The sequence below is a fragment of the Hemibagrus wyckioides genome, linkage group LG14 (genome assembly GCF_019097595.1).
Source record: "Hemibagrus wyckioides isolate EC202008001 linkage group LG14, SWU_Hwy_1.0, whole genome shotgun sequence".
Taxonomy (NCBI): domain Eukaryota; kingdom Metazoa; phylum Chordata; class Actinopteri; order Siluriformes; family Bagridae; genus Hemibagrus; species Hemibagrus wyckioides.
This window is the reverse complement of record NC_080723.1, coordinates 11,108,664-11,131,486: the sequence shown is the minus strand read 5'-3', so window position 1 is coordinate 11,131,486 and position 22,823 is coordinate 11,108,664. Positions and strand designations below refer to the sequence as shown.

At 36.0% G+C, this 22,823-nt stretch overlaps 1 protein-coding gene across 2 annotated transcripts in view; it reads right to left on the bottom strand.

Annotated features, from left to right (window-relative positions):
• Nucleotides 1-312: 312 nt before the first annotated feature.
• Nucleotides 313-22,823, bottom strand: part of shisal1b (shisa like 1b) — a 36,443-nt gene continuing 13,932 nt past the window's right edge. Inside the window, exons 2-5 of one of the 2 annotated variants that reach the window (XM_058407407.1) lie at nt 14,916-15,101; nt 13,080-13,293; nt 11,390-11,719; nt 313-2,373 (exon numbers count right to left, since the gene is read on the bottom strand). In XM_058407407.1, the coding sequence (XP_058263390.1) occupies nt 2,373; nt 11,390-11,719; nt 13,080-13,293; nt 14,916-15,000 (630 nt within the window). In that variant the 5' untranslated portion in view covers nt 15,001-15,101 and the 3' untranslated portion in view covers nt 313-2,372. Of the gene's footprint in view, nt 2,374-11,385; nt 11,720-13,079; nt 13,294-14,915; nt 15,102-22,823 lie in introns of those variants that run through there. The other variant, XM_058407406.1, reaches the window with a different exon arrangement.

Below are 22,823 nucleotides of genomic sequence, written 5' to 3'. Positions count from 1 at the left end.
CACAAAGAAGCTTTACAGAAATATATAAATTCCAGATCTAATCTTTGAGGTTCCTGAAACTTCCCTCAGCCCTCTTCCACATACATCAGCTCACAGATTCCCACAATTTACGGACATGGGAGATAGTATGGGTGAAATCAGACATGGCAGCAGCATCGCCAGGATTCTAATTCACAATCTCCGGACGTTAGGGCGTTAGGGTTAGGAGCTAAAGTAATTCATGCTAAGATGTGTACACTGCTGCAGATTCATGATGTATGTTTTTGATTCAGTTTAAGAAAGAACTGAGTCACATGTGTAGCAAGGAACAGCTGGAAAGATAGATCTTTATTTTGTCCATTTGTGACAGTACAAAGTTAACAACTGCAAATACAATTGAAATCGAGGCTGTACAGTCTACCTAATAGCAAAACACAGGCTCACAGACGTGTGGCATGTTGCCTGCATGTTTGTGGGTGGATGTGGGTGTGTATGCGTGTGTGTGTGTGGAACATCATACACCCTGCTTTAAGGTACCAGTAGCTACACTGCTGCTGTGTACATGTATAGAGTTACTAAGGCAACTGTTGCCAAGACGGGCTGTCTTGAAAAAAAAAAAGAAAAAAAAAAGAGAGAACTGACAAAAAATAAATAAATAAACAATGCGAAGCTGTTCTCTCTTTGTGGGAAACCAAGGAGAGTAATTTATTAATATTAGTCTAATGACTTGTTTGCACCTGATATAACCAACTAAAAAACTTGACATTTGTTGAATTCAAATCCAGATACAGTAAATGATGTTTCTAGATTGAATCAGCCTAGCAGTCTGTGTGCTAGACCACACCGAATTACAAATGATCTCCCATCTCCGATTAAATTACCATCCTGCTGCGGATGTGCTTGAAATTCTCTACCCCTGTCCTGCTATCTGCTCTTGTTCATTCTGTGTCCATCTCTCTCCTGCATTCCCAGCATGAGCTAATCACTGCAGCGAATGTCAAGGTGGAAGAGGAGATAAAACCGTTCCACTCTAGAAATGAAGTAATTGGATTTCGTCTATATCGGACATATTTGAAGCTTATTTACCATAATTATGGGTTTCTGGATTACAATCATTACCTAATCAGTCACATGTTCCTCATGAGACTCGTTAGTTCTTTTTATATAGTGTTGCAATGTGTATTACATGTTCATTATAAAGCGCTAACCAAAATCAGAAGTTATGCCAATTACAGTTTTTAAAAACAGTGTATGCTGCATTGCTGAAAGTTGGGGATATATTTTATGCTTTTATACTGTTTTATTTAATGCATTTTTTTTTATTTAATCAGGAAAGGTGTTAAAGTAATTTTGGTTTGAAAAAACTACATACACACACTGATGGATTCACTGCTAAATCGTGGAGTGTAAATGAAAGCTGCTACTTTAGCTCTTTAAAGTAATTTCCTAGTCTTGAATTACAAAATAAATGGAAAACCCCCAGTTTAATGACTGTGTAAACACTACCTGCATTCAGAAGACCTCCATCAGATGCACTAACAAATAAAGTGAACACAATTGACTCCATTATCTATGAACACACCTGGTTTCATGTTATTGAATGGTATAAATATCTTTTGCATCGACAAATTTCAGCTTTTTGCCTGCAATACAATATTGCTTTAAAAAAAAAAAAAAAAAAACTAGCATAGTGTACTGTGAAATATCCTTGGGTGTTTATTATATCATCTTTCCAAATTTTACAAGGGGGCAGAAAGTCGAATGTCAGATATTAAAAATTATTATTATAAAGACAAAACTGCACCTAACATAACGTACAATATGTACATGTACCATGTGCAGTGTTATAGTAACAGTTCCTAAAAGGGCTTCCCTCATAATATCATAACATTTCCTAAATTAAATATATAAATAATGTAAAAATGAATGTTCCTACCACCACACAGTTACAGTAATTAGCCAGGATTAGGTCATAAACAATGTGTGAACAATATAAATACTAAATGGGTGAAGAACTATTGTTTATTATCCTGGACAGGCTTTCAGTTTCTTAGATCCTCCTAAAGTTCAGTTCGGTCTCATAACATCATCATCATCATCATCATTATCATCGTCATCGTCTCTTTTGCTTACAAATCCAAGCTATGATGTAGTTCCTTTAATTAGCAGGTTCTGTGAACAAACCAGTATGCTTTAGTGGTTCTCTGGGTGAATCTGAAGGGAAATCCATACAGAAGAACAGATGATTGGAGATGGTTGTGCTTGAAGAGAGACAGCTGGAGGTGAGCTTGAACCGGCATACACTACCAGGAGGGTTATTCTCCGAGGACTGAGGCACAAACTTTATTTTCCTCTAAGCATTCCTCTTAGATGTTTTCCGATCATCTGGTGTCTCTTTGGGGAAAAATGAAAGAAGACAAAATCAGTAAGATTAAAGGCCAAGCATGTACTTTACTGAACATGAAGATTCATCTTAACCATTTAACCCCCATAAACTCTCAGGGGTCCAGACTTGTGTTCTACATAATACATACATTCCTTATTAGGTGTGCTAAAGTTCCTGGATAATTCAGGTAAGTAAATAATGTGATGATGTAAGATTAAAAACTTCACTTCAAAATCAGTATTGGAAGCTTTTCATGCTTCTCTTCAGTTCAATTCAAATCAATTCAGTTTTATTTTTAAATCACTATTAACAACGGACATTAATGCAAAGCATCTTTACAGGAATATAAAAGTTCCAGATGTAAATGTTAAATTTATCCCTAATGAGTAAGCCAGAGGTGATGGTGGTGAGGAAATATTAGATGAGGAAGATAAGTGGCAACTTTGGTGGTCATGGGATTCAAGCTCTCAGCCTTCCAACCAGTAGCCCAGCACCTTGACCACTAAGCTACCACTTCCATGGAAATCATTTCTCTTCTACAACTGTGCACTATATGGCAAAAAATGGGAAATTGTGTAAACTGGAAAATTTTGAATTTATGAATATGATCATCAGGGTAATTTCTGAATTTATTATTGTTTTATCTTAAGATCTCTTGTGTTGCAGTAATCAGGTCTTCAGTGATAGTGAGTAGAGTCCTTCACCTCCTCCTCTAGCTCCTCCTCCTCCTCTTTTTTCTTCTTCTTTGTCTGATATGTCATATACAGGTTTATTCAGCCATTGCTAGCCATACATCCTAAGTTTCTGTTTCTGTAACTTAGGAAAATATGCTGAACCAAAATTAGGGCAATTCCCATAAGGAAGTATTTTTTAGTAGGGACTGTACGGAAGCGTCTATCAGCACAGTGGGTAGTCTTTCACATGCCACAATCAACATCATCACAACCTACATATAAAATACACCGTGTTCCAGCTCTACAGTGTTTGTGCTTTCAGTGTGAGACGGAGCAGCTCAAAAGCCAAAATATTTCTACTCTATTCCTACTTTTTCTCTCCCACTGTCTTCAAGCACAAAATGAATATTGCAAATACAAATAAAAAAAAACTTGTTCATGTTATAATTCAAGGCTGGTTATGGAATATTCAAAAGATTTAAGCAACAATATTATTTTTTGTTTCTCTGTTAATTATAATTTTGTTTATATTAGTTTATTTTTCAGAATGTAACAGATCAGTGATCTACAAACTGTCATTTCTCATCTGTAACATGCTTTTATATTTATGTAACAAGGAGAAAATGGTAAGGAGGCAAATAGTCTTTTTTTTTTAAATGATTTTAACATCTTGGATCATTTGACCTCAGACATTCTTACAGCCTTTTGGAAAACACATCTTATAGTGTCTCATCTAATTCATAACCATTATTTTCCCTGTTTTATTTTCATTCCACTGTCTGTCTTGTGTGCAAATCCTAAAATCTCTCTGCATCTGCTCACCGTATTAAAGTCCTTTCTTTTTTTGTCTGTCCCACATTTTTTTCTCACTCTCACACGACCAAGTTTTTGCCTCCACTTACTTCAACTATTTGTTCTCATTAGTAGGTTGTTAGATGGATCCTGATCTTGTCAAATTAAAATTCTCAAGACTTGAGTGAGGGGGATGTAGTTGTTAGACTTTCATTTTTTTTTAAACATGAACTTTATGCATAATTGGAAGTCCATGAGAGCAAACTGTCTGTAGAAGGGATGGCATTACTATCTTCCCTGTCAATCACAGCGACACTACCCAATCACAGGGTATCTGTACTCACAGACACACAAGAGGCCAGCTGTTTCTTTTCTATGATTAGATTCAGCTGCTCGGCAATAAAATGAGCAGCAGTCAGAAAAAAATGTGGCGTCTATTTTCATGTGTTTTAGGGCAGAACTAATATGAATTGGTTCCCAGCCAAACCTCAGTCAAGTAGGAGAGTGCTTAAGCATAAAATGACTCAACATTATTGTAGGAAGCTCAAGAGTGCACTCAATCTGCCCTCAAGTCACGTCCCTGAAAACATTAGCATTTTTAAAGTAAATGAGGAGATCATGATTCTATCAGTTATAGCATTCTGTGAAGATTTGGATTAAACAATAATTATGTGCTCATGATGCATTCTTCATGAATTAGCAATGTTAGCATTTGGTAAATTCTTCTCATTCTGTAATTGGTTTAATACATTTGATTAATGGCACAGATTGCTATGCCTTGCTATTGTTTCTTTATTAGAAATGTTTGTACAAGAATAGCTGAACTATACCATGTCCACCACTTCCAGTAAAGATCATATCTTATATATCAAAATTTTATTCTATCAAATATGTTTTTAGGTAAAGGATCCAAAATATCAACCCATAATGCACAGGAAGTGCAGTGCAGGGAGAATAAAAATAGTTTATAGGAAATAACATGGAATAAAAATGATTATTAATTTGCCGTCTTTCAGTCAACACCTACTAATTAATTCATGTTCACACACAGATCACACATGGTGTTGTTTGCTGTAATTTAGCTCGAGTAACTGATCCAACACTAGAATTAGCTTTATGATGTGTTATGGTATCTACAACACACACTTAGTGTCTCGTCAGTTTGTTCTGTAGAAAGAAACCGTGTTACATTGTGTTCTGGCTGTATCTTGATACCATCATGATGAAAGTTAATAACAAGAACAAGGACAATGAGTTTTTTTATGAAATTCAGTTCAACACACTCAGTGTGACTGAAGCACTGCATGAAGTCTGCATGCTATGCTACCTATAGCATACATTTCCCTTACATTCAATACTAAAGAATAAAGGAACTGTGTATGTGATTTGTTAATGGTTGTTTTTTCAGGCCTGATGGTGCTGCTAGATAAGACATTAGCTCTGAGTTAACAATAAATATATAGGATGCTTTTGTCTCAGTGAGATTCTTTTTACCATGTATTTTATAGAGTGTATATATAAATTATAAATACTGATTACTATGATTATATTAGAATATCAGTAAACAAATCATTCCAGATTTAATTATTATCAAATAATTGTTTTTTTATCTATTTTAAATTTTAAAATAATCAATCATTATTAAACAATATATTGTATATACAGTAACTATTATTTAATGCACTTGCAATTCTTTTTATCTGACCTTCTGAAATTAAAAATGAACAAACGAATGTGAATATTGTTAGTATTTAAGTTAGTTTATAACTTATTCTAATATTCTAATTGCTAATACTGATATTCACATTCTTGTTTTAGAGCATCAGATCTTTTCAGAGCCTTTATTATAGGAGTCATGACATTAAAATCTATAATGATGGGCATCCAAAGCAAGAGTGACCAATCTTCTCTGCAGAGGACCAATCTGTGTGCAGGTTTTCACACCAATCGAGCAGAAGCCACACCTGATTCCGCCTATTTAAACAGTTCATCTTGGCTTTGAATGGACTCAGGTGCGGCTTCTGCTCACTTGGAATGAAAAGCCCTTAAGATAAGATTAGACACTCCTGGTGTAAAGTATTTCTCTTATGCAGTCTTCAGTTTCCCAGCAGTAGTGAAAGAAGCATGGCACAGTTACTGATATAAACATGTCCAGAAGGAGCACTTCCAATGCCTTTCCCTGTCTGTTTTGGTTTATGGTGTATTTATAGCTAAAATAATGGCATGTCCCAAGTTCTGACTGCCCTCTCTGCTACAGGCCAGCCAAATACTGTTTCCTCAGCTTCATTCTGAATCCCAGGGGTTTTTTAGATGTCTGTATCTGACTGTAAGCCAGACCACTTGGCTCTCAGTCCTCAGTTGGGATGCAAAAGTTAACCTGCCTGCCCTGAACTGGTCTGCAGAGACACTGCCACAGCCTAGAGCCAGACTATTCTACTGCTGGCTTGCTTTTATTTACAAAGCAACATATGCAAAATCTTTTTTTTTTCTTAACATCAAAGATATTCTGTCTGCTCTCATGAACAGAAATAATTTACTGCAGTATTAGTGTAATCCACAAACTATAAATATATTCATCACCTGCAACAGTGCAGAATGTTTATCTGCTCCATCATTTACTTCATCATGATGATCATCTGTAATCTGTTCTCCTTCATTATTTATCTAAGATTACAATTATATAAGATGGTTAAACCTATTTCTAGACATTTTCACTCATTTCAAACTTTCATTTCCTTTAATTTCAGTTAATTTAGCTTTTAAAATATATATATATATATATATATATATATATATATATATATATATATTGTTATAGTTAACAGCTCATCAATTAGAACAGAATTAGCAGGCAAACTGTCATCCAGCATGTGTCTAACTGTATGAAAAAAATCACATATGATGACCTAATTCTTGAAATGGTAACCATTAGGTCATTGTATGTGAAGAATCCTAGCAAAATATTAGTAGAAGTGGGACAGAAGAGGCTTATTAAAATTAAACACCAAATAAACTTATTTGGTAATTAGATTTAATTGGCCTCATACTTTTTTAAAAATCTTTTCCTTAAAAGGTTTTACTGTTTTTGACACCTGAGTCTTTCATTTAACTTCTGTTAAATGCTTGACTTAAGGTTAGAGAATTAAATGATTTTAATATGTTCTACATTTTATGCATCTACTGATTCATTAGACAGAATTTGCAATAAACACCATGTTCATGCAGCAATCTGATGGTTGATGCTGTAGGTATCCTTTCCTTCAAAAACAGAACAGGCTCAGTTCAACCTGTTCTAGCTCAGTATCTGCTTGCTGTATAATACAAGCATTTTAAATGCTAGAGTATCCATTAAAGTCAGTTTCTATTTGTTAGCATTACTAGCCTGTATGAGCTGTCACTCACCACACAGTGTCTGAAGCAGAATAATGCTGACACAGTGAGCTCAGCTGCCACTATTAGACCTTGGTACGGAGCAGAATCAGGCCTAAGCACAGCGGTCTAAACAGCTTGCTAGTCACAAACGTTCACGTTCAGTGACGACTGATAAGCACAACAAGAAGCCGAGAAAGCCTCCCCTAGTGAGACACAAGTTTCTTCACTACAAACCTGCAAACATCCTGAACCCACCTGTGTGGAGCATTCATTTCCATGCCCCCTAGTGCTGGCTTAATACAATATGCCATGCAAATATGGGCACTGACCTTCAGATTATTAGATAAGATATATATTAGCAATATGTTCATCAATTTAATGAGATTTTAATTCCTATTCTAAATGTCCCTATGAGAACATTTACAAGATTTTAAATGGATTTTAATTAGATGTCACACTGCTGTGGAATAAACATAGATAATAATAATGGGGAATATTAATTTATGTGGAATAACCTAGATAGATAAAAGTAATTCAAAGCAGTGTTGTGATATGGAGTGACTCTTTTTTACTACTGCATATAATCAAGGAAGGGTTGCAGGGAGCCTGGAGTCCTATGTCCTTACTATATACACATACACATTGCAAAAGAAATTCTTTCTTTTGTATATCCACATAGTTGGGGTCAGAGCACAGGGTCATCTACAGTATGATGTGGCACAGCTGGAGCAAAGAGGGTTAAGGGTCTTGCTCTTGGACCCCACAGGGGCAGCTTGGAAGTGCTGGGGCTTGAAACCCTGACTTGCTGATCAATAATCCAGAGTCATTAAGCTCTGAGCTACTACTGATCTGCAAATATGTAGAAAGCACACATATCGGCAAAATAAATCCAGCACTGCTAGAGATGCTGGACATTCTGAGGAGTAGTGTGAGCAGTGGAGTGGTTTTAGTTAATTGCTAATTTTCCAAAAAGAGGAAAGATATGTTGAGCTCCTTATCATGGTCTCTACAAGAGCTGGACCCTCAGTCCCTACTATGACATGTCACTGTATGAGGAGTGTCTCTAATTCATTATTTAGAGATAAGCCGCTTTTGCTCCTTGGCATCACCCCTTACTTTATCCATGTTAACACTCTCTCTCCCAGTGGTGCATGTGTACTCATTTCTGAACACTTTAAAGCTTAAACCTTGGGTGAATATTGTTCCCGTGACATATGCAATCCATGTGGCTTTTCCCACTATAGTAGGATTAAACAGGATGTTATATAAATTCTTGTTAGGTGTTTCCTTATCAGTTAGAACCCATGAAAAGGTTCTGTGCAAACTTTCCAGGGACAGATGGTTGCATAAAAGGAATATTTATTGCAAATACTGCATCATGCATCACAAAGTGACTTTGCTGCAAGGTCTTGGTATGCATGCACACGTGAACAAGGAGGTATCCGGGTGGCTACCACAGTTATACAGTTATCTAGTATTTAGAAAGAAGTAAAGCCTCTGAAGAATTCCATATAATGTGCCATTCCATATAATTAGGTATGTTTTTCTTTGTTTAGGAAATGTACAAACACACAATACCACCATCACCACCAACAACAACAACCATTACCTTGTAAGTAAAATTGCATCAATTACAGCATTTTCATGCAGCCTTCAGTTCACCTTAATATTACGTCACACAGGGAACAAACTGATGGAACACAATGCAACTACTAATAAACAGCAGAATAATCCTGTTCCCTCTAAACATTCCCAGGAGTTGCCTCTTGTTATCCTAATGGAACAACACACAGAAACTTGCCATGTAAAGCTATTTCTAGTGCTTTCTAATGCCATACCCATACCAGGAAAAGAAAAAACTCTTGCAGCTCTCCTATACAGTGACATCACATTGGCTTAGCATACTCTGTCTATCTAGTTGTTTGTTTTAATGCTTTAATTCCCAAGTACATCATAAGTCCTCAAATAAGACATTAAGTTATATTTTAGTCAGTGACCTTACGAGTCTTCAACCCGACAGCAGATGTTTTCTTCAGGCTTGGAACCAGTTCTATTAATTCCCCTAATGGTCCCTGAGGACTGGATTAGACTGTCTTCAATGACCTCAAACAGACAATTCAAAGCAATATGTTGACACATGGTTTGTGTCTATGAAGAACAATCACAAAAATGAGCTGTCTCTGAAATGTGCAATCCCTTTTACATAACAACGACAGATACTACAGTATGTACTGCTGTAGTATAGAGGTATATTGTGATGAAATGTATAGTGCTATAGTACAGTATATCCCCTGCTGATTTTGTATGTTTGCCCACTGACAAAGAAATGATCAGTCTGTAATTTTAATGGTAGGTTTATCTGAACAGTGAGAGACAGAATAACAACAAAAAAAATCCAGAAAAACACATTTCAAAAAAGTTCTACATTGATTTGCATTTTATTGAGTGAAATAAGTATTTGACCCCTTTGCAAAACATGACTTAGTACTTGGTGGAAAACCCTTGTTGGCAATCACAGATGTCAGACATTTCTTGTAGTTGGCCACCAGGTTTGCACACATCTGACATCTCAAGGAATTTGGGCTCACTCCCTCTTTGCATCTACAACCCATTTTCAATGCCCTGGCTGAGGGAAGAAGGTTCTCACTCAAGATTTGACGGTACATGGCTCCATCCATTGTCCCTTTGATGTGGTGCGGTTGTCCTGTCCCCTTAGCAGAAAAACACCCCCAAAGCATAATGTTTCCACCTCCATGTTTGACAGTGGGGATGGTCTTTTTGGAGTCATAGGCAGCATTCCTCCTCCTCCAAACACGGCGAGTTGAGTTGATGCCAAAGAGCTGGATTTTGGTCTCATTTGACCACAACACTTTCACCCAGTTCTCCTCTGAATCATTCAGATGTTCACTGGCAAACTTCAGATGAGCCTGTACATGTGCTTTCTTTAGCAGGGGGATCTTGCGTGCGCTACTGGATTTCAGTCTTCCACGGCGTAGTGCGTTACCAACTGTTTTCTTGGTGACTATGGTCCCAGCTGCCTTGAGATCATTGACAAAATCCTCCAGTGTAATTCTGGGCTGATTCCTCGCCGTTCTCATGATCATTGAAACTCCATGAGGTGAGATCTTGCATGGAGCCCCAGACTGAGGAAGATTGACAGTCCTTTTGTGTTTCTTCCATTTGGGAATAATCGCACCAACTGTTCTCACCTTCTCACCAAGCTGCTTGGCGATGGTCTTGTAGCTCATTCCAGCCCTGTGTAGGTCTACAATCTTGTCCCTGACATCCATGGACAGCTCTTTGGTCTTGGCTATGATGGAGAGTTTGGAATCTGATTGATTGCTTCCTTCTGTGGACAGGTGACTCTCCCCGAGAGTGCTCCTACTGTAATCTCAGCTCGTTACATGTATAAAAGACACCTTGGAGCCAGAAATCTTTCTGATTGATAGGGGATCAAATACTTATTTCACTCATTAAAATGCAAATCAATGTATAACCTTTTCTGGATTTTTTTTTTTTTTTGTTATTCTGCCTCTCACTGTTCAGATACACCTACCATTAAAATTACAGACTGATCATTTCTTTGTCAGTGGGCAAATGTACAAAATCAGTAGGGGATCAAATAATTTTTTCCCTCACTGTATGTGCATGTGTCTCTCTGCTGATTTGCATTACTGTTTCTCGCTGTCTGTCTGTGGATTTGAGTGTTCTCCCTGCATGAAAATCATCTGATAATTTATCCTGTAAATGTTAGAGATGCAGAAGATGCAGGAGCAGTTATATATCGCTCGAAGGTGACCTTTTCAGACAGAACGCTGTCGCTGCATCCTTTCCTTAAATGAACAGATAAAACTCTCCAGTAAAAAGTCATTCTGTACCTTTCCACTTAATGTCAGAGAAAACTTTTTCCAGCTTAGTCAACATTAGATGACCACTGGATCTGAGACATATTTTAATTGACAATCCACTGTGGGGTTTTTTAGCATATTTTCTGGAATGACAGAAATAAGAAAAAAAATTTTGCCTACTTTTTAAGTGAACATCATTGATAGGCTAGCTTTATGGTGACTGACATACAATTGGAAAATGTGAAATATAGTATATTATTTGGTCAGACTTACTTAACATACACTTATGTTATGAAAGCCTATCGGAAATCTAGTGTAGAGTAAAGTGTTACACTCACCAGGCAATTGATGTGTTGTGTGCAGTGTGTGTTGGACTCTGGGCCTCTGGCTTCAGGCTGTGTCTGGACTGGGAGTGATAGTGTGTTTGTTGGTGGTGTGATAATCCTGCTGGAGCTCCAGGATGAGAAAGCTGCCCCTGACTCTCCTCCTGTTCAGGCCTTTGCCACTGACTGCGAGCTTGCGTCAGCCAGCGGCCCCCGAGCCCCCACTTCTCCAGGTACACCCTGAACACCTCGTAGTTTATGGCTGAGTAGTAGAGGAAGTCCAGTGCCAGCAGCACCATGACAAAAAAGCCATAGATCCACACTCCAACCAGTGCTGTGTAGTTACTGCAACATAACACAGAGGGCATGAGGTAAGAACAGGAGTGTCTGTTCAGTAATGGTCATGAATTAGGACCTTCAAGACCTAAACTTGGTTTAAAATGGCTGGTTGCCTTGGTGAAGAGAGCTTTGATTATTTTGTTTACTTTTTTTAGCTGCCTGCAGCAATATACTGTATATATAGAGATATTTTTGACTTTGATAAACTATGTTCTTGCCAAATCCCCATCAGTGTAGCTTTTAGAGATAGCAGTACTTGGAGAAAGTTATCATTTTAGTTCTATCAAGGGTAAGTTCCTGCCTTGCGTCCACTGTTCCTGTGACAAACCCTGGATCCATCGTAACCCCGAGCAGGATGAATGAATGAATGAATGAATGAATGAATGAAGTTCTTTTAAAATACTTCTGGCTTTTACATGCATTTGGTTTACTTGTGTAATATGCTCATTTTATCCGATAACAGTCTGTAGATAAAACCACTTTTTCTTTTTTCTCATTGTTATGCATGAGCTTGCTTTGACAAATAGTCTCCACTGCTGAGCTGATTATGAGAGGCTGGGGTCTATTTTTTTGTAACCTAAGGGCAATGATAAATATCACTGGCTATGTCCTGCTGACCGCAAATGTGAATGAAATGGCTTCTCCCCAGGTTTCCTTTCCTCACACAATGCTTTTATAATGCCTGAGAGCACAGTAGGTGAACAGAGTCTGGCATGACCATTAGTAAGGGAGACGTACTGTGTGGGAGACAAGAACAATTTCTATCCTTGGTAAACTGTGATAATAACTTTATTGGGTGAAAGGTAAAGGAGTGCATGAGGGCAGCATTACTTAATTCGGCATTTCTTTTTTTTTTTTTAAATGTAGAAATGACTTGACATTGTTCATCTCAGAAAATTTGCAACTTCATTTTAACAGCAAAGACTTGCGTAGGAAATGAGATGCTGTTCCAAGAGCAGCAAGGTCCAGGTTTATCATGTAATCTTGGTTTTCTATCTGTGTGGGCTGCATGGGGTTGGTGCCAGGTTGATAATCCCTCTATCTATGCTTCATGCAATCTAAATGTCAGTTACTTGCTCCACCATCCATCTGGAGCTTTTGCTATTTGCTGTGTTCTCAGTGGGAAGGATTTAGCACTGCTGTCTAGTCAACAAGCAAGGTAGAGAGAATGTAATGTCGCTGAAAATGTGTCACACGTTCTTAGCTTATACTAATATTAAAATCGTGTCTGGATAACGTGGGATACAAGACATAATAATATAAAAATGATATAAATAGTGGAAAACATCATAAAAATGGATGATGTGCATGCTTTTAGAACAGAACATAGTAAGACGCAAATACATTCTCCCATTAATTTACTTACTTGTGTGAAAATCCATCCAAAGTGGTTGTGAGGTTGACCTGCATGATGGTTTGAAACTCAGTGTCATTGCAGCAGTACTTGAAGGCAGTGTTGTTGTGGTGACAGCAGAACATGTAGGTCTTGTTATCTGACAGGCGAGGACAGTGGAATCCAAAATGATACCGGCCTTTGTGGTCAGTGTAGGGTTCACACACCCGAAAATGAGCCGAGAGAGCTGCAGGAAACAGATAGTAAGGACACAGGAAGTACAGTTATGCTACATCACATCACATCACATTATATCACTTCACATCACATCACCCAGATCCTGATCATCATGACCTGAGGCTGTCAATCAGTCACACTAACGGTGTTACATCATGCTACTGATCCTGCTCATTCTGTGTTTCTTATCTTAGTTTGATTGTTTTGGTCTGTTTGCTGATCTCCTGATTTGGGCCGGTTTCATTTCATGAATTTGAAACCTTTCCTGATGCAGGTGTTTTAAACAAACCCTGCATTTGCATCCTACCTGTATGCGCCTTAGATCTTGACAGATTTTTTTTAAACAAAATACAATTTCACATCTAGGCAAGATAATATTCAATAAAGGGAAAGAGCTGTTTCAAAAATCAGAAGATTAACCCTTCAACTCCTGGGATGTGTCAGTGTGTCCAGACGTAAATTGAGATGAGAAAATCATAACAAGTGGAGAAAGCCAGAGGATCTCAAGTAATTACCACACAGATGAAAGTGCTGCAGCAGCTGCTCTCTTTCATGTGCTGCACCTGAACTACGTCAAAGAAAATATATAGAGAAGAGAAGTCGGATCTGTTCATTTGAATAAAAAAAAAAAGACACAGCTCTCAAAAAAAACAAAGATGACCTTCTTTAAGTTGGCAAATTACTTAGATTTAAAAGATGACGTCTTTCCATTTAAGCATTTATACAAGCCTGTTCATTCAGAATCAAGACTCATTTACTATAAAATAAAGACAACCATGGCCAGAAATATATTAATAACACCTTCAGAACGGCTGGATGAAGTAAAATCTGTTTCCCTGATGTGTCATGAGCACAGTGTGCTTTTGAAAACAAACACTGAATAAGGTTAGACTCAGGGGCAGGTTTGTTTCCTTCCATGCATTCATGTTCATTCATAAATGGATTTTGCTGTGTTCAGTTTTTCCTAATGTGTAGGATCTCACAGAGAAACAAACAAAAAAATGATTTAGTTATCAAGTCTCCCTGTGTTTAACTACGAGGCATAACAATTAGGCAATTAGGTTTTCTCCAAGAAGCCTCACACAATTGCCATAATGAGCAAAAACAGTTTCAATTTCTCTTGTATAGTGAGAAGAGAAATGATCACACAGCAGCTTTACCGAATTCTGATAATAGATTTGAAATAACAAGCAATAATATAAAAATAATATGGAAACTAGTTTTGCATTAACACACTGTTTTGTTTTGTTTTGTTTTGTTTTTCAGTATGATCATTGGTCTTCTTCCTGACTAAATTGTTTGTTTGATATATTAAAAGTGTTTTAATTTTTAAGAGTGTAATTTTATTTTCAAAATGATTATCATTTATTGCTAACTGATATTTATTTTAAATACTCTTTAGAGGTGCCAATATTATTGCAACTTATTATGCAAAAATATTATGCATCCTTTTTAAAACTAAACTATTAAAAGAACGATAAATCGTTTCTCTGAATAAAGACTTGTTTGAGCAGAGTCTGTAATATTTACCGTATACACTAATTTTTCTTCATTCTCCTAAAGTGTCAGTTATTCAGGAGTGAAAAACATGTGTTCTGTCGCATGCTTCTACAGTCAGACCCTCATTCTTACCTGCAGAGGAAAACAGGAGCAAGATGATGGCCAAAAGGTTGAAGGACCGACATCTAGTGACACTCATCTTTTTGTCCTCCCCCATGAGAGGATGGCCGGAGGAGGATGGACAGCTTCAGCTGAGCTAAGACATCATGTGGCGTGTCCAGCTGATGTTGTCATGGCTGCCGCAATCTGACACACCACCTGTCAGAACAGAAGATCCAGCTGGTCAGACTTGATCTAAAGACCAAAGCAGTTGTTGTGCACGGAAAGATATTGAATCCCTTCCTATTTTTCCTACACACTCAAGATTCAAGGTTCAAGAGTTTTATTTGTTAAATCCATTGTGTAGCACAAGGATTGAAGACAAAAAGTGACACACTGTAATCATGCAGAATTGAATAAATTCTGCATGTGCAGTAAATAGTGCATATGTGTGTTTGTTTTGTTGAATACAGATTTCTCTGATCAGTGTCATCAATGTTTTGATTAATTTATGAGTCATTAAAATATCATTAAAGACTTGTTGACATATGAATCATATCAAAATGCTCATTTTAGCCTTCCCTTATCAAATTAAAATGAAATGCGCCTCTTGCATGCAGCCTTGTGTTCCAGCATCGCTTCTCTGTATCAGTACGGTCGTTTACACGAACACATTCAAAGAGAAACAGTACTGTAATTCAAAGTGTCTACCTCAGTTCCTGCCTCTGCTATTAAGGCTGGTGATTTCAGCCTAGAAGAGGTCACCAAACCTAACATTTCAAGTATTCAGTGTTCAGAAAGACCAAGAGAGCTAATAATCCATCTACATTAAATGCATCTAATAGAGCAGAAGAGCTCAAATGCTTAGTGCTGGATCTGCAACCTCTGGTCTAATTCACATTGCTTCTTAGATATCTGTCCACATCCAGAGCTCAGGGATAAGTGCTTTCAAAACCCTTTCCTAGTTTATCTTGTGCCTAAGGTCCATACATCAGTCTGACCTCTCATAGCTCTGACTAATAACAGTGAGAGTAATTGCATAGCAGTGAGCTAAGAACATGCTGCTTATTCTCTTCATAAAAGAAAACAAGATGATACCTTTCACCACTTAGTTCTCCTAAAGAACTCCTAAAGTGAGCTCTTCATTAACATCTGTATTAACATCTTGTATAGTTTGTATAGTATTCTAAATAATACAGTCTGAGTTAGCACATGAGATGATGTTGGATTCAACTTGCAATTCAGTGCAAATTCACACTGTTTGGATTGTTCATGAATTTCCCTTCAGAGCAGTAACTGTTCTTGGAACACGGCTGAATACTTAGACTTAAAAATAGCACCTGTTTTTGGTCCCTATCTTTTTTTTTCTCCTGTGTTTACAGGCACTCTTGTTCTCATTATTTTAGACCTGATTAAACATGCATTAAAGCTTTGTAGGTGTTAGGAAATATGTTTCTCGAGATTTTTTTTCTCCATCCCTTAATTTGCTATACATATCTTAATCTCTGAAGACAGAAGCATTGTGTTCTCTCCTGTTTACACAACAACCTCTTTTATTCACATATAAGGAAAATGGATGCAATGATAATACTGTAGTGCAGGAATTTAAAAAAATTGGAATAAAGTCAGGAGTCTGGAATATGAAACAGCTGTATTTTGGAGTGTGGTGATGTCATTACACATAGCGAAGACAAGTTAACCTTAACACATATCAGAGCAGAGCTTTGGCTGCAAACACAGACATTTCTGTGTGTTAAAGTGACAAATCTACTGAAGCAGACACCCACCCACCAACATACACACTCACACACACACACACACACAGCAAGAGAAAGAGAGACAAAAATTCCTAACAGATGTTGTATTAGTCAGGCGAGAGATGTGACAGAAAAAGAGGCTTGTGTTTTTATTAAAAACAGTCTAATATTTCGAACAGCAGTGGCACAGTATCTGGGCAGAGAAGGATACAAAGAGATGGATGATATAAACTGCTGCTGCCCAGCTAATAATTACTGCACATTTCTAAATGGTTTTAGGAACATCTGGTTATATTGAACGCACAATCTGTCAAGCTTCGGGGTGTTCTGAGAACATTTTTACATAACGTTTATGATATGTACCAACAGCGCTGCCATATTAACATTTTTTGTGATTTATATAACAGTATTTTCTCTTACTGTGGATGTGTGCGAGAAGGGCTCGAGAACACTGACACTTTATGACATTCATCAAAGTATGCAATGTAAAAAAACACAAAAACAGCTTTTCTGATATCATTTTAGCTGTGGTAATTATACAGTGAATTACACTACTGTATTCTGATTAGAAAACAATATGTTAATAATAGAAAGGGCTATTTAAATGAAATCACAATAAGTATAATAATAATAATAATAATAATAATAATAATAATAATAATAATAATAATAATAATAATAATAAAAATTATTATTATTATTATTATTATTATTATTATTATTATTATTATTATTATTATATTTTATTATATTTTATTATATTTTATTTTAATTATTTATTACAAAATAATTACAGTAAATATTTACAACTAGACCACATTTTTTTATTTTAAGTTAAAAAAGGTTTTTGATTGAAAGGTCCACTTATTTCTCATAACAAAACAAAATAAAACAAAAATGCAATGCCTTCTTCTGATTACCATGAAGATGTTTGTATAACAGGATATCCTTTGAGCTAATAGCTGAATTTTATACTTAACGTCAACCACAAAGGTGAACTGATTCTCAATTATTACTTATGTATCTATCACCTGGGTGAAAAAATGACTAGTGAAATACAATTTGAATGTTATTCTATTTGTGAGAGCAAAAATCTTTCATCAGTCAGTTAGTTCTCCATACAGGTTTACCATTGGTCCAACAAAGATTTACTTTGTCTGCTGGTCAACCTTGATATAAAATTCTAATTGTTAGCCATTTAGCTTATAATATTCAATATTTATTAATATTTTAGGGCTGAAGTTTCTCATTTATTTATTCTACCACATTATTATAACACTTTCATAATATTTTTTTGTGGTGCTAGATATTTATATAGACATAAGATATTATTATATTATAATTTAAAAAAAAACCTTTTTACATACATGTATTCTTTTGTATGCATTTTTTTTTACAGCAATATAAAGAGAATATATCTAGAATATTTCTATAAACAGTATAGGGTTCTTGTTCTCATTTGTATCCTTCTAATGATGTGACTCTCTCTACACTGATGTTCCTGTGTTTTTGAAACTTCAGTAAAGCTCCGGCAAAATATTGTTAAGTAATTTACTTTTCTAGTATCCCTTTACACTTCTCCTATTTCTATTGCATGTAGGATTTTAATTGGATTACTACTTCCTTCTTTTTTCCTTTTTTTTGTCTGCTATCAGCCTCAGTTCTGTGTTCCCTTAATTATCACCATGGTAACCAGAGCCTGTAGAACATTAAAACACTATTTAGTTGTGGTATTGACTGTGTAACTTCCTTAATTACTTCAGTAGCAAGACAACAAAGTGCATTAGAAACACTCCAGCAACATGCTTTTGAATATTTTAACACATCAATTCATTTTTATATTTAGTTCAACTGCTAAACTCACAATGTGCTTAATTCTACTCATAATAATAAAAAACATGTAGATATTCGCACTAAATTGTTAAGAAATGTAAGTCACCTGTCCCCATTATGTAAAATATCTTTTTTCACTTTAAATTATTTGCTAAACACCTGGTACAAAATTAATACACAAAAGCACCGAGAACTGGCAGTCTTTAAATGATGTCTAAAGACTTCCTGAAGTACTTAAACTTACACTAAAATAACAATTAACTACAGACAATTAGACTGATAGTTGTCTCAGTCTGTGATTTTGTGAACCAGTATGGGTGTAACTATTGACTGAGATTTCAAAGCACTTCTGTAAGTCACTATGAATAAAGCTGCTGCTAAATGCCTTGAATGTAAATTTTACATAAATTTTTTGTGAATTTTAGTTTTGCACACAAACAGGGTAGGAATTTGTTTTAGGGTTTTTTTTGATGCCACTTAATAAGGCAGTGTTTTGACAGAGCAAACCACTGAAAAAAAGGCAAAGTAATGTGCATCCTAATCAAGTCACTTAATAAAACATCACAATAAAACATCCTACACAGGGTGACAGAAAGTACAGAGTCTATCCAAACGGACTCAGAGCACAAGGCGGAGAACATCCTGGACCAGGTGACCACTCATCACAGGACACAATCACCCAAAGACACTTTTTGTTAGATATTAGATATTTCAGAACTGTAAATAATGTTTTACTATAAATATGAGAGAAACAATTTCTTAAATTCTTGATAATATTTTTTTTTCTTAGCATTTTGAGATGTGAGCAGGAAATCCAAATCTGTCATTAATCTGAACTGACTACCTGCTAAAGTTATAGATCAAAAACTTTTATTTTTCAAACATTTATTAATATGCTTTTGGCTGTTACAATATGATGCATTTTCTCTGTGTCTTTTCTGAGTAGATCTCATTAGGAGCTTGTGTTGCTGGCACTTTGGGTTATCAAATCTCCCTCTGGCATAAGCTGTAAATATCGCTCCAAAAAGTGCTTGTGCACAAATTGTGTGATTAATATTCTCAGTGTACGACACTGCACTCCTGACATAGAGACAATACTTTTAAATAAATCAGATGAATACTACATTTCAAGACGTCAAGCATTTTTATACAGTGACCCCGTTTCCAGCTTCATGACAGAAAACAAAATAAAAGAAGTCACAGATGGTTATGTGAATGATGCATGTACCAGCATTTTAGTCTTATGTCTCACTCCCAGGTTGCTTTTTTAGTATGTAATACTAGGTCCTTATGGATAATGGGGGAAAAAACAACATTCATTCTGTGTGTGGTAACCAAATATATTGTCTTTCTTTACAAATGTATGCTGGCTTATTTGATTAAGAAGGATTCAATCCATGGTGTAAATTTGGCCATGGTCAATATAATTAACAGTAGTAGGTTACAAGTTTTTTTAAATGGGATAATTAGGTTTGAGTTGAGGTTTGATTACTTTTATTTATGAATGATTATTTTATTAACCTGCAGCAACAGGGTTGTATAGGTGTGGGAGAGAGACTTAATAACACTCACTGCCATGCAGGCATGAGGGGGAACGCGTGGGGACAACACACAGCATGATCCAAATGAGGTTAGTTACAGAGAGAGTGAAAGGAGGCAAATGGTTTGATTACAAGCTTCTGCTAACGTTTTGCGCTCTGTTGCCTATTAAATCTCATCACACTAATGAAGGAATCAGACTGATGGATAATGTTGACAAACAGATTTCTCTTATCTGTCATTTCTAATCATGGAAATCAACATAGCTTCTTATTCTATACAAATGAGAGAAATTATAGTAATCAGAGTGTAACCTACAGCATTGCATTGCTGTGCTTCAATATCTTTTCTCTGAATTTAAGGAGATGCTGTGATCTGTCTGTAAGAATCCTGGCTATAGACTGGAATGCCCATTATTTTTGGGCTGGATTGACCCCCAGGTGAACTTTAAAGCAGACTAAGTGAAACTGTTCTGCTGTTGAGGTCTGTATGACATATATTTAAATTTTTCAATGGCATTTCTTCTTTAATAATTAAGACTCAAGTAGAGAGCATGTAAGTAACATTAGTGCCTGAAATATCCCTAAAGAAATGGATTTTTCTTATACGCCATCATTCCTAGATCAAAGGTCACCTTGGGCACAGGGTGAAACAGGATGGATACAAATCATAGCATCCAAAACACAACACAACATGAAATTAACACAACATATCCCAACATAACACAACACAACATAACACGACATAACAAATAGCATAGTGGAGGTGCTCCATTCACATCTCATAACCTTAGCCAATGTTTTAAAGAAAGAAATTTTCATAATCACCACTGCTCATATGAAGAGCTGGTTTCAGTTTGGAGTGATGCTGCAGTAAAAACAGTCCTCTTAAAACACTTAACATGAGAATTCAGGCCTTGTGTTTATACAGTATGGTTTTGGTTTTTGCATATGATGAATAGACATCATCAGTGCTGTAATTCCACCTGCTCCTTTCTACATTGATACATAGAACAGAATCTGTTCTTTAATTTATCTACTGAATAAAAGAGCATGTTGTCAAAAGTTTTGGTAAATTATAGTATTACTAATAAAATTTTCCAATGAAACTGATATTCTGTGCAAAATGCTTACAAACCTTATTTTACAGGACATTTATTAAAAAAAACAATTCATATACTAAATATACTATAAACAAAAAACAACAACAAAAAAAATCTATATACTTTAATCTATCCATACTAAAGCACCCAAACCGCGCATTCTGCACATTTATATGAGTTTTGCAAATATTAGGGGGTAAAAATGATCTGGCAACCTAAATAATTACAGTGGATAACTGAATTTAAGCCACACAACCACAGGGGCTACAGTTTCTCCCTAACAACAATCGAAAGATTAAAGCTTAGTGCAAACACACAGTTTATATTTCCCCAAAATTATTTTTCCTTTTACAGTTTTTTATGTGTCTGTGCCTTCATATATGCTGTAAGAGAAACACATATGAAAATATCTTCCTGCAGCATAAATGTTAATTTCACAGCCTTTCCTAAAGTCATGTTAAGCAGCATGTCATCTTCAGTACTTTTAGCATGCAATATACATGTTCCTTCCACAACAAGGTGCATAATGCATATTGAAATTAAGGCTGGAATAAAAATTTTATTCTCACAGCATATTTAAGAGTGCTGATCAGGTTTGTTCCTCTCTATACTGTCCTTGCCAGGGTGTGTGTCTTATAAATACTTAACTGAATTCCTCTTTGGTATACCACTGAAGAAAGTAAAATATTCAACAGTCATGTACTTGAGGAGTATGAAAATTACCTAAAGGCTGAAATATGACAAGCTTTCTCTTCCTAATTAAATGCTGCATGTGTTATTTTGTCTAGCGCAATTTCATACGAGCAGTTATTCTCCCTGTCCATTGCTCTTAATATCTTCAAAGATGGAGAGCTTGTGTGGTATCTGAAGAATTTCATGTGATGGATTCAGTGTGTTATTCTAAACAGCATCAGAGACTCATGCTGCATTTTAACTCGTAACACTTAAGCTCATAACACAGAATTTCTGACATCTGTCTAAGAAAAAACATTGAAAACACTCCCTCAGCCTGAAAATCCTCCTCAGAAAGTCAGGAAGGTCTTCTCAACCCACTCATATCATCAACAGTAAATAATATATCACCTGACTATTTTAAATGATTTTATAATAGTATTTCCTTTAAGCTCAGGGGTATTCAATATTATCCAGAAAGGGCACTAGTCTCTCTTGTTTAATTAATTCATCTTAGCCGCCAGCAAACTATCAAGAGAGTCTTCAATTTAACTGCAGTGATAGCCTGCTACCAGACGGAACTTTCTGGAAAAGCTTGAACACCACTACAAAGCTCATCAACATAAACATGTTAGGTGATTAGATTCCTAACAAACAGTCGTAGACTTTCCAGGACATGAGTACATGATGAGCTGATGGGCACTAATGTAAGCTGACTAGCTTACTGGTAACGAAAGCCTTCATGATAGTATCCAGGTTTTTTCTTATTTTTGTAGCTTTCATTCATTAGAATAGTCAAAATGTATTGCGACCGTACAACTATTCTCAGTGCAAATATAATAATGACATCAAGAAAACAGTAAAACTTTAATTCAATTTATATTTTTATTAGAAATTTTAGAATGTACGTTTTCTTTCAGTGGTGTTAAATTTAACTGAACTACATCAGGTTACATATGTAACCCAGTTCCCTGTGAAGGGTATGAGATGCTGAATCATGGTTGACGCTATGGGAACGATTCTATGTGGAAGTTGTGT